The sequence below is a fragment of the Centruroides sculpturatus genome, unplaced genomic scaffold (assembly GCF_000671375.1).
Source record: "Centruroides sculpturatus isolate CEXI.00-Female unplaced genomic scaffold, Cexi_2.0 scaffold1901, whole genome shotgun sequence".
Taxonomy (NCBI): domain Eukaryota; kingdom Metazoa; phylum Arthropoda; class Arachnida; order Scorpiones; family Buthidae; genus Centruroides; species Centruroides sculpturatus.
Genome location: NW_019386240.1, coordinates 61709 through 77281, shown reverse-complemented (window position 1 = coordinate 77281; position 15573 = coordinate 61709). Strand labels below are relative to the sequence as shown.

General features: G+C 31.5%; 1 protein-coding gene across 1 annotated transcript; it reads right to left on the bottom strand.

Moving 5' to 3' along the window:
- Nucleotides 1–7108: 7108 nt before the first annotated feature.
- LOC111614227 (basic phospholipase A2 PA-12C-like) lies at nt 7109–15573 on the bottom strand. The gene is made up of 4 exons (XM_023355610.1): nt 15457–15573; nt 9671–9935; nt 8063–8172; nt 7109–7987 (listed from the first exon to the last, which is right to left on the bottom strand). The coding sequence occupies exons 1-4, from the start codon at nt 15530–15532 to the stop codon at nt 7821–7823; spliced, it is 618 nt and encodes a 205-aa protein (XP_023211378.1). The 5' UTR covers nt 15533–15573; the 3' UTR covers nt 7109–7820.

Here is a 15573-nt window from a genome sequence, read left to right as displayed (position 1 = left end):
CTTCCCTTTCTCTTTCCTCTATCGCTCTAATCCACGTATGCCTGTGCATACATTATAATACACGCTCACAATACTTTTGATTCATCACTTTTCCGTCGTAGAGTTCCTATTTTACAATTACGTGACTCAGCCTGGTTATAATGGAGAAAAGAGACAAATAGGATGTCGATATAAGTCACAGTTATGATTTCACAGATTCGAGACAGCTTGATAGCCCAAATGGCCCCAGGATTTCGCCCATGCACGCTAAGTGGTTTTCATTACAAGCATTTAGCTTTCAGAAGTCTATGACAATAATTGTTTGGCATTGAGGGCCGCGAATTTCGTGCCAATAAGCTGCTTCGACTTGTTCGATTATGTTATCAACTCAATTTCATATTTATTTTCACATTTTCACTTCGCGGTCCTTCTCTGTTCTTCTTCTGTTATTTACACGTGTAGGTCATTTCGTTGTTATCCACATTTGATATCATCATTTATCACATACTTCCATGACGCTCTTGCCTGTCCGCTACAACTGCCAAGAATTAACGCGATTGGCGAAGCGTAGTGACAGCGGGCCAATAGAGAGCGGGATCCTTGCCATAATGCGGTTTGCGCGACAATTTTCGTACGTGCGTTAATCGAGCCGAATAATTTGGCCAAATATTCGGCTATTCGGCCACGCTCCTGGCCGAATATTCGGCCTGAGGCCAAATATACTATTCGTTACAATACTAGTTCTTACCAATTAAATGACTTTAATTTCGCGCTGACATTGAAAGATACATATATACAAAAAAAAGGTTCGGATTCCCGCAGTTTACCTACAAACGTTTCCAAATTCTGAGTGAACAGGTATGCCAATAGACCGGTAGTTACTTTTCCGATAACTACCTTCCGACAAATCTATTTGCGCGCATAAACTTAAACTAACTTAAACTAAAAGATAGGAAAGGTAGAAGGGGAAGTAAGAAGAACTAAAGGAAAGAGGGTACCCAATTTTTCTGTTGGTTCTCCACTGTTCCTCGTCTTGGCTTCTTTCTGCAGCTGTTCTCCTTTTAGAACAATTCGGGTCCGTTTCGGGGTTTCCTTTTTTATAATCAACGATCGGATTCTTCTGCCGATCCAATTCTTATGGCCTCCTTCTGCAGCGCTTCCCAACTTTCCGTTTCAGAGTCTGCTGCCACTCGTCCTTCTCTCTCAGAGTCTGGCCCAAGAATCCTTCTGGAATCTCTCCTTTTCCCCTCCAGCCTTGTTGCCGTCTATTGTTCTAACCCTACCTCCTGATGGGTTAGGAGTGAGGCAAGTTCTGCGAAGTCCGAGACAAAGGAACAAAGAAATTGGAAGGAAAATTCTAGAATTTAAATTAAACTAAAACTATACAGATTAATAATAATAATAATAATAATAATAAAGAAGCACAGCAGACAAAGAATCAGTATAAGAAAACTACATTACAAGCTAGAGCTGATAGCTGGCGTAATAAGGCATTACACGGACAGTTCCTAGACAAAATTGAAGGAAAAGTGGATAAAGAAAGAACCTGGTTATGGCTTACCAATGGAGCATTAAAGAAGGAGACAGAAGGCCTGATTTTTGCAGCCCAGGAACAAGCAATCAGAACAAATGCAATTAAGGCAAGAATTGAAAAATCTGCTGATGATCCAACATGCAAATTATGTAAAGAAGCTGATGAAACTATTGATCATATTCTCAGCCGCTGCAAAAAAATTGCACAGACAGACTATAAACAGAGACATAATTCTGTGACCAAAATGATCCATTGGAACTTGTGCCACAATTATCATATACCTACAGGGAAAAAAATTGATGGAAACATAATCCCGAAAAAGTAGTTGAAAATGAATGTGTCAAAATACTATGGGACTTCCGGATCCAGACTGATAAAGTTCTGGAACATAATACGCCAGACTTCACGATTGTGGAGAAGAAGAAAGTGTGGGTTATAGATGTCGCCATACCGGGTGACAGTAGAATTGACGAAAAACAACAAGAAAAACTTAGTCGATATCAGGACCTAAAAATTGAACTGCAATGTCTCTGGCATAAACCAGTACAGGTGGTCCCAGTGATTATTGGTGCACTGGGGGCTGTGCCAAAAAATCTTAGTCAGCACCTACAAGCCATAAATATTGACAAAATTACTATCTGTCAGTTGCAAAAGGCCACCTTACTTGGATCTGCTCGCATTATTCGAAGGTATATCACACAGTCTTAAACGCTTGGGAAGTGTTCGACTTGTGATTTTATGTTAACCAGCATTTCTACCCTATTTGCTGTGTGGTCATTGAATAATAATAATAATAATAATAATACAATAATGGGTCAAATGTCTGATAAGTTTGGGACCGAAAGTGGTTCATGTTTCTGGATTTTCCTGTTTTCTGGACACAGACTAAATACGTTCTTAAAATATAAAGTGAAGAATAGAAAGTAAAAATCCGTTAGTTCTAGATCAGTGGTTCCAAAACTGTGGTCCGCGGGCCAATTTTCTAAACATTATTTTATTTTATTACTTAGCAAATATTTAAAAATATTATTTAAAGCTATGTTACGCTTTAAATGAAATGTTATGTGTTTATATATTATGTATTCCAATGTTATATCTTAATGACTTTTTGAAAAATAAAACAGTTGATTCTATTTATTAAATTTTTGCAGTGTATTAATTCTGTTATTTTAACAAAATGTTTCGAATCAACGCAATAGAAAACCTCCAAAAAAATATCATAAGTTGTCTCAGATGCTTATTAATATTGTACTGTAGTTTATTAATTACTGACTAAACGTTAACAGCTGAAAATAGGATTCGCCAAAATTTATCTTTTATAAAAGGAACCGCAAAATTCAAAGTTACCAAACCACTGCTGTAGATCAATTAGAAGAGTGGTCTTTATTATTATCTATTAATTTCATTTTTTATTTGTTAGGCGAAAATGTAGTAGCCTAGAAGTTTGACAATGGTGTTTGGAATGTCGAGCATGATTCCACTGACTATCCAAACACCATTGTCAAACTTCTAGGCTTACAGGAAAGCGGCGCCGAACGTCCGAAGTACACGTTTTCTCGTTTAAAACTTCGGCCTCAACCTCGCTAGTATTTCATGAATTAGCGCCGAGACGCGTAAAAGTTATGTTAAAATAAAAAGTTTAAGAAATTTTAGAGACTTTCACCTCATCATTATTGAACGTGTTTCATTTTAGACTACGGAAAAGTACAGCATTGATGAAAACGTGTTTCTAGAAAAAGTTTCCGATTTAAGGAAATTCACGTGAAAGATGTGCACAGCACATTTCTCAGGCATGGTCATGGGTGGATGGGACTTGTTCGAGCAGAGCGAAAAATATATAACTAGCACTGGCAGTTATGAATATAATGGAACCAGTAGAAATTTTCCGATTTTCCTTCCCCTCTGAGCACGGTATTATTTCGTACCAAGAATAGGATGTCATATAAATAGAACCGTCGATTGGAGACAGCTAAGGATTTTTCTCTGGTTCTGGCAAAACGTAGGAACTCAAAGTGGTTTTTACAAATTAATGTTACATTTAGTAATAAAATATATAATCTTTAAGAGCACTTTTTGCTAATAAACATTCTCTACGTATTTCATCTTTTCAAAAAGAGGCCTCTAACCAAGATCCCTTTTGTCCTTCGCCATAAGCTGTCGAGTCATTACAAACAGTTGATGGTCCATGCCTATACAAAATAGTTGTTTTCTACCGGTATTTGTCAGTAATAATTGTCGTCGTGATTATTAGGACTTGATAAAATGAAACAGTATGTTGAAGAGAATAACTATTTTTGTTGTAAATTTAAACCAATAATAAAATTACCGAGAACTGCTTTTATAATTTAGCGATAGGAGGGTTGAATTATTTTCGATTTTGACTAAAAGTTGTTATACTTTTGACTAATTGTATTAACGTGCTGAAACTAAACGAAATGTGGTAGTAAAAGTTAAGCGCCGGGTCTCAAATAGTCGCCGGTCAAGGTGATAGCCTACCGCTCTGGTGGACCCGTGATCGAATCCGGACGGGTCGAAAATTTCCGGGAATTTTTCGGGTAGGGTCCGTCCGGATCTGTCCAACCCCATCCCTTACCATTATGGGTTCGGCCAGGCCCACAATGGGCCTAGCCGAACCCATAATGGCCTTGCTAAAAGTTTGAAATAAACGAAATGCAAAAAGTACAGATGTTTCTGTCTGAAATATGAACTTACGGATATAAGTTATATATATAGTACAGCATATGTAGGCTTACATGTAAAACTTTATATATGTCATTATATTTTTATGTAATTTAATTAGGGTCCAGAACATTTTATTACTTTTATGTAATTTTATTACACGAAATATAATTAATTGTTATTGTCGTGATACATTTGTATATATAGGCTATATATATTAAATATATATAATAATATATATATTTATTATATATATATATATATATTTATTTATTTAAAATGTTTCAGCAATTCACAGAACAAATTATAGTCTAATAACATTCATTTTGATTACGGTATAATGCTTTTTATTTCAGTATATTAATTAATGAAAGTAAATACATTGGCAAAATGTTACTCACCCAGATAGAGGTGTTCGATTACTGCAGAGTGTGAGGTTCCGGACAGGGTTTGAACCTGTCATTAAATGTGTTTAAAAATGTTTTATTACAAAAAAAGAAAAAAAAATTAAAACTTTTAGATAAACACGACAAAAACATGCATAAACAATGTGAGTCTTAAGATCGATCAGCTTAGGTTGGTATTGTATTTTAGCATCAGCTTAAACATTAATGGCGACCTCTCTTGCGATCTGAGTCTGAAATTCCACCTGGAAAGAAGATACCTTTAGGCGATGATGAGAAATCACTATTAATCAGGATGGGCAATCGAGGGAATAAAAGCGCGTCTCTCGAGGACACGGGTTTTTTGTCAAAATTACGCTAAAAGTTCGTTTTTTTTGGTCGAGATTCATTCTTCTCTTTCCAAATAAAAGGCAAACGTTCTTAGGTAATATCTGTGCCTAAAAAATCCGCTCTCATATACTCATTCTTACAAGGCGCCGTTCTGAACTTCGAAAATTCATCAAAAGCGATGTACTCTCTGGTGAGACTTCCGATCTGTTTCGATTCTGGTGAGCCTTTGTGTCTATCTTCGAACTGCCTGTAACATAATGACAGTGTCCACCAAATCCAACTTTTGAATGTCTCCTATAAAGTAGGAGGAAGAAGACAGCCTCGGGCCAAAATCCTCTGTGGGATTCGACTTCTGAAATTGTTCATGATTTGGACTTTCCATTAACATCCCTCAAAAACAGGAAGACATCGAGCTTTTGTAAGCTACCAGTTAATAAACAGTTTTCGTACTGATGTCGACCATTTCAGTCACACGTTTTCCCTATAAGCTACATACGTTTACCTTTTCGTTTTGGCAATCTTACCGTAATATCGACGAGAGATTTTCCATTTCCAGACTCCATTTTCAGTTCTGTACATTCCAGTATCGGTTGGCGAGCTTAAGTTGCCGTAAACCTTACAAGAACTAGGCATACAGCTATGTCTCAGACAGATATGTAAATTATGTATATGACTACAGTTATGGATCCGATTGAATGCTACCAGAATGTCTTAACATTTCTATCCCAGTAACCCATAAAAAGCCTCGCTAATGCTCGCTATGTTCAAAATTCGTAAATCTGTTGTTTGAAGATCAAATGTCTTTACGATACAATTAAAGACATTACGCATAGCTAACGGAGTCTGAGAAATGTCGCATTATTGGTGGACTGGTGGTGGGATATTGACTGCACAGTGATGTGTTCAGGAAATTCTGCACCTTCATGTGTTGTCCTTCATGACAGAGCTGCAAACAATCATTTTCTTAGCAAGATAATACTCAGCCACATACAGCTATGGTTACCCAGAAATATCTCTGTCATATTACCACACTTGTTTGGCCTGCCCGGTTTCCAGATTTGTAGTATATCGTGCATTTGGGGAATGTAAGCTTCTGCCAGCTACGAATATGAGAGTACGTCGCAGAATAGCATATGTTGCCTGCATGTATCGTCCCTTGTACCCGACCGTATCGTCGCTTGTATCCAGGCAAGAGGAGGTCCTAGAAAGTACTAAAGGCTTCTGTGAATTTACCTTTGTTGCACAGGAAATTATTGGCATTACATTTACACTCCAACAACCTCTTCTTTGTGAGCAACTTTTTGTCCGTGAGTGCATTGCACTTTCGTTATAATTGATGTTCTTCTGTACTTGTCCTTTCTCAGATCTTTCGCCAAATTTCTCGCCGTCTTCTCGTCGAGAGTTTTTATCTGTATAGGAGAGGTTCGACACTGTGGATACGTCAGGCCATACATACATGACGGGCAGGCTTTGAATGAACCGCAGATGGCAACCGTTACGAATCCTACCATTTCATCGTCGGCTTCATTTGTAATGGTGCCATGACAAAGAAGCATGAACTGCTACGATCAGGCAGTGTATTGTCTTTAGCAACAAATTTCGGTTTTGCTTGAATACTGTGACTACTGTGTTAGCGTGTGGAGGATCACTGGTGAGCACTGCAATTCCGCGATAGTAGATCTGTTTGGATATCTATTAAATATTTGTTTATCAACATCATAACACATGACATCACAACATTAAAAATTACATAGCCAGTTCACATTTTCGTCAAGTATGGGCAGTCCTTACTGGTAAAGGAGTTCAAGATGTTGTAAGATTCCTTGTTCATATTATTTGGATGATTCTAATCGGATTTGAGCTCGGATATTCACTGATGACATTTTACAGTGCAGCTTTCTTGTTGACGATTTTAAATACCACACATTGAATAACTTACTGAAAATAAGATCTCCATTTTGTATAACACATTAGAAACACCGTTTTATTTTAATTGCAAGAATGGTAGCTTGATTTAAATAAAACTTTTATAAATATGATTTTTATCTGTATAGGCTATTTAAAAAATGTTAAGTAAATAAAATGCAAAAACATAAACGCTAATAAACTTATTTTAATAACATGCTTAATATACAATAATGTAACTATTTAATATATTTGTTATGATTAACATTCTTATTACATTTTATTAATGAACGGAATTTAACCGATTCATTTCTTAGGCGCGAATACAATGGTAAAAGGCGTTGAATTTTTTAACAATGAATATATCACATTTCAGATAAATCTTTAAAAATAAATTTTTGTGAAAGATTTTAAGCTAATCGTCGTATATTTGGCCGAATTCACAGCAAATTTCAATTGAGTTTTGAAAGTTCTCCTTGCTACTTAAGCGTATGTCATATTTTCGTCAATCTAATCCAAAAATTCAGTATCGTGCCATTGTTAGTGTGGGAGTGGCTCATTTTTCTCATTGGGCATCGCCAAATATCTTTTGTAAAAATAAAATTATGAAAATAAAAAAACACATACATTTGTGTATGTGTGTTTTTGTGCTTGTGTGTGTGTGTGTGCATACATTTGTGCTTGTGTGTGTGTGTGCATACATATGATGATTAAGATCATGTTCTGGGATAAAATTATATACAAAAAGTAATTCAAGATTTAATGCCAAATTTAAATATTGCGATTATTATCGATGATCTTAATAGATTTGATGAATCTATTAATATAATCGATAAAATAATGTAATCTTAAAAATTGTACCATAACCGTAAGTAGTTTTCTTTTACGATAATCATTACGTGCTGAAAGTACTTGTATTTACAAGTCTTAAAATACAAAATATGTGCGATTATTGATGGCATAAAATTGAAGACGAGGAGTAAGGAAATCTATCGTTTACCAAAAAATATACTTTGTAGGGCAACCATTGGATTCGTTTTACACAAAACGCTTTGTCTCGGACACGGAAATCTTCTCACACATTGAACGAAAGCTCTGTCACACATACACAACTGTCTAGCACATTGCTGGGCAATCGTAGTTTCCGGCATGGTGCCTGTTATATAAGAACAATTATAAATAGTGATAGTTGTCTAGAAACAATGAGATTATTATTAAATATATATTTTACCGCATTGTGGAATACCGGGAGGAGAACATTGCCACGGATATCTGAAGAAATAAAGGAATAATTGAGGACATCTAGTATTAGTATAACACCAATCATGTTCCCAGCAACATCTGAAACAGAATAGTGTCTGATTTTTTGAAATTAGTTTGCATCCGTTTTAAAATCTAAAGAAATATTAGTTTTTATTCGAATTATTGAACTTACATATTAACTATTACATACATACATACATACATATATATATATATAATAGTAGTTATATATTTACAGTGTGCGTTTTATCTGCACATATATGGCAGATAAAATGCACACTGTAAATTATAATCTTTCATATAAAGAAATAGATATAATTTTTAAAGAAAAACCACACTAAACGAATATAGGTAAAACAAAATGGAGCAGACCATGACAAAAGATTTTAAGCCTAGTTTCATCCGATAAAATAAATTACATTCTAACGTATTTGTTCCAGATTCTAGTTTTATTTTACAGAAAATAAATCTTAGAAATCCGAGAACATTTACACATTATCGCTTGTTGTATAATTATCATTAGAGCGGAACAATTCCTTATAGTAGAACGAATGAGCAGAGACGTGTCTAACTTATATACAGTATTTCATTAGAAATTCGGTTTTCCGAAACAAAACTACTAAAATTATTACGACAAATAAAAATAGTAAATTTCATGATCTATGATTTAATTATTTCATTTTGAATAACATTACATATTTACTGTCTTGTCATACAAAAAAAGATTGTATAGAAAGACATTTCATCCAATTTTGTTGTGATAATTTAACTGTTTTTCTAAAATATACTTTATACGTGATCATTAGAAAAGTCCAAATCTCAAAATTTGTTCAGTCGATGAAACAAAAAAATGAACAAAAAAGACGTTCGATAATTTCAGATTACATTTCTTTTTTCTTGTTTTAGATAAAGTCCTTTGACCTTTACTCAAAGGCATAATTTAAACCTTTTTTAATGTAAAGAAAGGCGAATTTTTAGAAAGAAGAAAGAGATTTTAAATAGGCGACATATCAGATTTATGACGTCGAGATCAAATCTGGGTTTTTCAAATCTCAAGCAATCCACGACGTGGGTGGAGACAAATTGTGTCACCGACCTTGAATGGCATGCCAAGCAAGGACGTCGTTCGTCCTCTTACCGCTGCGAGCTGTTAAATTCGAAACTTGTTTGAATAAACCAGCGCAGTTTCTAAATAAATGGAACTTAACCGACGATAAAATGGTGCGTTTTAAAAATACTCTTGTAAAACGCGTGTAATTGTATAATGAAGGTTAACCTCCTTCTCTCGAATATATTAGAATTTCTTTTAAATTATCAAGAAAGTGGGACTTTCTATAAATAGATATTCACGGAGGAATCCTAGTTAAGAGTAATCTACCATAAAGCATAATTTACGCAATCAGAAACATCGCGTGCGTAATGGCGTGTTATTGTACTCTGTAACGAATTACATATATGTTTATGTACGTATATTTATACAAAGATAATAGGAACACCTTCCGAAAGTCAGAAAAATTGTTTGCATTTATGACCAGGACGCAAGTTTGATTGAGATATGTAAATTCCCAATTCTCACCTATCTATGTCATCGACGGGATCTCCAGCCCCAAGGTAACCACAATAACAGCCGTAGCTCTTGTAGGCCAGAGGGTCACACCCAGTTGTGCATCGTAACATTCCTGCTAACTGCATAATACTACGTCGAACTCGAGAAGGTCGATTCGACGCCGATTCCACGCCTCTGTCGGCGCCTTCTTGTCCCTCTGTTTGGTTGGTATGGGGCTTCCATGTAGGCGATTTGTTGTCTCCGGTTATAGACTTCTTTTCTGTAGTCGATGCTCCTATAAGAAATTTCTAATATTAAATTTTATATTTCAATGAAAATTCATACGAGTACAATTTGTTTGGAGGCTAAGAAACGAGGTATTTGGAGAAGTAGCTGTAAAAAACACGAAAATATTAACAGATGTACATATATAAAAATTTGTTGTCATAATGATGAAATGAGAGTTTTATATGACCATCGATCGTGAAACAAATTAAAATAAAATTATACAAAGCAATTGGAGTGTAACTAATTCTTCCAATCGTGCAGTGAAAAGTTCCAAAATTCCGATTAGCCTACAAAAATGATAAAATTAATAAGAACCTTTTTATGACTTGAAAATAATTATCCTAGTTTTATATAAATTTAAAAAGTTTAATTCATTTTTTAAATTAGATAGTGAGTTTAAAACATGTTTAAAATTCTTTTTAATATCCTATTTAAAAAATATTCTGTGTAAATTATAGGGAACATTTTTTAATATGCAAAGTAATTTTTCATTACATTCAGTAATAATAATTTAAACGTTTTTATTTGTATAACTGGAGGATATTATTAACATTCCTAATTATTGTTGATAAAGATAATTAGAGTGATTTTTATGTGAAATATTTATACAAAATGCAAATTTACGAATTGTTTATTAAATAATTAGATATTTTTCCATTTTTAAATATTCAATGGAAGTTTTAAATTAAAAACCAGGCGAAAGTTTTTCCGTTTTATACTCCAAATCAGAAGAAAAAAATTTTGACAGGATTTTAAATGATGCAACGAGAATGGAATGTGCATAAAGAATAAAATTTTTTTAAGTTCATTGTTCTCTTCTATTTATTAAGGTGTGGTCGGGGTAGTTGATTGCATCTTAACAATATGGCGTTCCATACCAGGAACTCACTACAACTATTATGAACGAATTAGAAAGGTCAAGGCTGTAATATCCCCTAGGCAAGGACGTACGAAGCTCCGATATTTTTTCAATCAATTTTTTTCACACATGGGTTTCTTTCATTCCGGATGGGTTACACAATGGCTTCTTACCGAGCATAAAACTGTTTTTAAAATCTCAAGACAACAAATCCGCTTTAATTATCTAATAATAAGAGCAAATGTTTAAATATTTGTCATGTAATCTTATCTTTTAGAAATATTATTTAATAAAAATAATACTGTATTTTACTAAACGAAATTTAATATTTGCATTAACCGTATAAATTTAATTAATTATATCTTTTGTATATATTTGTGTGCAATTTACCAGATTTACAGTATTAAATATTATATATTTTTATTGAAAAATATTCTTTTTAAAAATCGGCTTCTATATACTGTAATTTTATAAACTCTTTTTTTATGAAATCAGTAGAATCGACTTGAAATCAATTACATATTCCGAAGAGCGGATTTGAAGCGTTATTGAAAGTATGAAAATCTCAAATGTCAAAATATGAACTGTGCATTGAAAGTATATTCTTTGGCTAATTGGATCATTTTACTGATAAGTTATATAAACCTAACCCCAGAACTAGGCCAACTGTTTTCTTCTTTTTTTTATTCAAGTATTGGCTGACATGTTAGGTACAAAGGAAAAGCATCAGCCATACTGACCTACATGTGTCCAGCAACAATTTGGACAAAGAAGCATTAAAGAATGACGATTGAAAGACTTTTTTAACCCTGTCATTTGCAGACAATTGAATATGATTAATGCACATATGATTTAATCAGAATTATTGCTAAAATATGATAAAATAAATATTTACTTTAATACATTTTAGTCTTTAATATGATTACATATGAATTTAAGTTACAATCATTATTATGTATTTTTATTAATTCGACTAAATATATATTCTTTCTTTATTATTAGAACTTGAGAAACTTGAATCAAAATTTAAGAAACTCCATAAGTTTATTAATAAATTTTTATTATTTCTTCTTAGCTTATGTTTGAAAAGCTTTAAAAATGTTAAATTAATATCTGAGTTATAATTTTATAGAAATAATTTTTAATTATATTTTAAAACTTTTAACTTTATTAATCATTTCTAAACTTGTAAAAAAGATTTCACTAAAATTCATAATTTCCTCACAGAATTTTTGATTGTTCTTTTATATTTATATTGTAAAAAATATAAGTTGGCAATACTTCTAATTTTATTAATAAGTTAATTATTAAGCAAACAATTTTAAAATAATTTGAATTTTTTAACAGAAAAATGAGAATTTTAGGATATGTTTTAAAGAAAAGAAACGAGTAAATGTGTTTAACAGGTTGACAATCTCTTCACACAGTTTGTTAAAAAAATTCTAAAGCATAATCGGAAATATGCTTTAGAATTTAGGCTATTAAAATACAGCCAAACCTTTAAAAAAGGTCACTGACGGGACGTGAAAAATGGTCGTTATTTGGAGGTAGCCATTATTAGAGGTTGGACAATGTATAATAACTTCTAAAGAATATTAACAAATTGAAAACTTAAAGTAATGGTCAATTCTGTGGAAAATGTGATAAAAAATAATCATTTTGTTACTTTAATTATCATTTATGCCAGACAAATTTCGGAGTATAATTATGTAAAATTGTTAGAGCATAAAATTGTTAATTTAATCTGTAAGACTGATATGAGCTATCTATGAAGAGATCTTTGTGAAAATCAGTACAACTGTAATATATAATTTTATCAGTAGATTGTTATCTTTACTTTCTAGATCAAAAATATTCATACTATAATTATATAAAAAGCAAAATAGGAAAATGAGATTAATTTATTGTACATTTATGTCTATATAATATGACATATTTTTTTACGCGTCTAAGAATTTTTACGGGTGTCCTTAACCGCATTTCAAATAAATAAAACTCATACAAAAACAAATACTGACAAAATTATCTTTGTTGCTACTAAATAGCAACTAAAAGTTTAAGAAGTTTACAACCGCAACACTTCATTGAATTTTACTAACCATCGATTGATCTGAAGGCAAAATTTTTAAAAAACTTATTTTTTTATTTAATAAAAATTGAGTTTGTTTTTCTTTAAATCGATACATTTTTTCAATTAAAACATATAAAAAAATAAATCGATCATACTTTCTTTTCTCCTTTAAATAAAACAATGATTGAAATCAAGATTTGATTTTAAATTTTATCCTAATTTCAATAATTTGTGTTGCTTTTAAATTAATTTTTATAAATTTTATAAAAATTTGGAATAAATAAATTCAAAATTTATTATGTATATAAAGTTTTATACAGGATTATGAACATAATATATAAATATTTTATTATTTATTATTAATTCTTTAATGTAAATAAAGAGTTCAGTTTGAAGTATTATGTGACAGTAGTACTTAAAATATGTTGTATATTAATTACAGTATGTGAGATTAAGAAAGATCTCACTTACTGTAAAGAATTGGCATCTATTCAAACACAATATGAAAATGTACATGCATTATTACACTATTGAATAGAATTTTACATATCGATTTTAATAGAAAGCAATACTTTCTGAACATATAAATCGATTATTTAAGTATTCTATAATGATAAATTCATGAATATGTATAGACAATAAATTTAAAGTTGGTAGAGGGGGGAAAATGAGATGAATAAGCCATCTGCATATCTACTTATATGACTCGAGTGATATATCTGTACACAATACCTTCTGTTAAGAAACTGTAATGAAGTGGTTTTTTTCTCGCTACGTCCCTATAAGTAGTTTCACATAATAGAAGGAAATTACTCGTAATAATTTTCCATTTAAGTCATCATTGCGTGCATATTATATGTTACAGCTTGGAGGTTAAGGTGTGGGTCGAAAGAATTTTACTTCTTGTTACATCAATCAAATAGCAGCTAGTTATTTCTTATCTCATATTAGGTAATCTTTTAGTTATATCTGATAATAATCGTGTATAACATTTTCAATGGCTCTAAAAATATTTAAATACTTAAAATTCTGAGAAATATCTCATTTCGAAAGAACCTTCATTACTGCTAAAAAGTCATTTAGGTACAAGAAACGTTTAGTTTCGTGCCTATAAAAATTAGGATACAAAGTACTGTAAAGTAATAATCCTGTAATTGTTGTCTTGTAATAGAGTAGTCGCGCCTTGTAAAATACAATCGATGACAGTTAGCCTGATTTATATGTTCGAAATGTAGAAAATCATGTTATAATAGATTTTAATATGTAGTAATGATTTCCAGTTGGAATCAAAACATTTCGTTTTTTTCCTCTAAAAGACACTTTTGGAACTTTTTTGAGGACATCATTCTTTGTCGCACTGTTTCGCTACAGTGGTTTTTTAAATTAGGCCTCCCTAACGTTGCGTGAAGTGGGTAAAGAACATTGACGCAAGTTTGATAGGAGAAGGAAAATCTGTTTAGCCATAGGGTGTGTCTTGTCAATTCACTGAAGCTGCAAATAGCTTAGCTTGTTATCTAAATGTCTTGAGAAATTTTCATGATCAATTCACCATCTGAATTTTATTTTCAGTTCATTTTTATTGTTACTATTTCCAATGTAAACAAATAAAACTATCCACGATCAATCAAAATTAGCAACTCGAGTTTAATCTATGCATTAAATCTGAAAATTTACTATTAAATACGTCAATTCAAGACAATAAGTTGAAATAAAACGTAAACATACTAATATATAAATTTTTAATTATTTTTTAAATAAATATTTAAAAGGTTTATTACTATATAAAAAATAGATAAAATGTTTTAATTAAGGTATATTAAGAGTAAAATTATGCAATGTCGAGATTATATTTAACATAAAGTTTTATGAATTTAATAAATTTTCTAAATTTGAACGAAAACGAAGTAGAATAAACGCTCCATTTAACAATTTATAACATGAAAAATATTTATTTACAAATTAGTCAAGCCTATCCAAGTTATGAAAGTAGGCATTGTTCAATTCTATTACTAATATATTTTGTTGATATTTATAGAAAAAAAATGTTCATTTTTAAATGAATTGTTAGATATTTATAAAGCCGCAATTTTACTTACAACGACATCAATAAATGATGTTTGTACAAAGTATAAGAAGAAAATACGAAAATATTTCCTTTCTATTTAGTTTTCAGCCCAAATTTACTATCATTACACACGTTATTTTTAATTATATAAAATATCTTGCTATAACTTAGAAATTAAGCATAAAGAGTTCTTTTAAGGATAATCAAAAGTAATAGAATTTATCATAAACTCGTCATTCGAATTATAATTTTAAATATTTTTATTCTCTAAGATATTATTTATTATTATTAATAATATATATATATATATATATGCACTCATACAAAAACAAATACTNATATATATATGCACTTCAGACTAGACAATCCTTTAATTATTATATTGTAGATGTATCTATTTGTGATTTAAATTAAGCAACAACATAATTTACCTAATACGAGGAATAATAATAGTAAAAATCGAAAGTTTATTTTTTGGAATTTAATAAATTCACTTAATATTATAAAAAATTATTTCTTACAGATCAACTTACCTGTAAAGTTGGATATGCATAGCTTTACTTCATAGCAGAACACGAGCAGAAGGAGCAACCATTCTTTCTTAATCATAACTTACTACCATCGTTACATTGAACGCGGCTGCTCCTCGA

Excerpts from the sequence above, each read along its gene's own strand:
- LOC111614227 (XM_023355610.1), bottom strand. The coding sequence starts at position 15,532 with ATGATTAAGAAAGAATGGTTGCTCCTTCTGCTCGTGTTCTGCTATGAA. Across the intron at positions 8,173-9,670 it reads CCCGTCGATGACATAGATAG|ATGTTGCTGGGAACATGATT; the intron begins GTGAGAATTGGG and ends ATTCTGTTTCAG. Across the intron at positions 7,988-8,062 it reads TCCCGGTATTCCACAATGCG|GCACCATGCCGGAAACTACG; the intron begins GTAAAATATATA and ends CTTATATAACAG.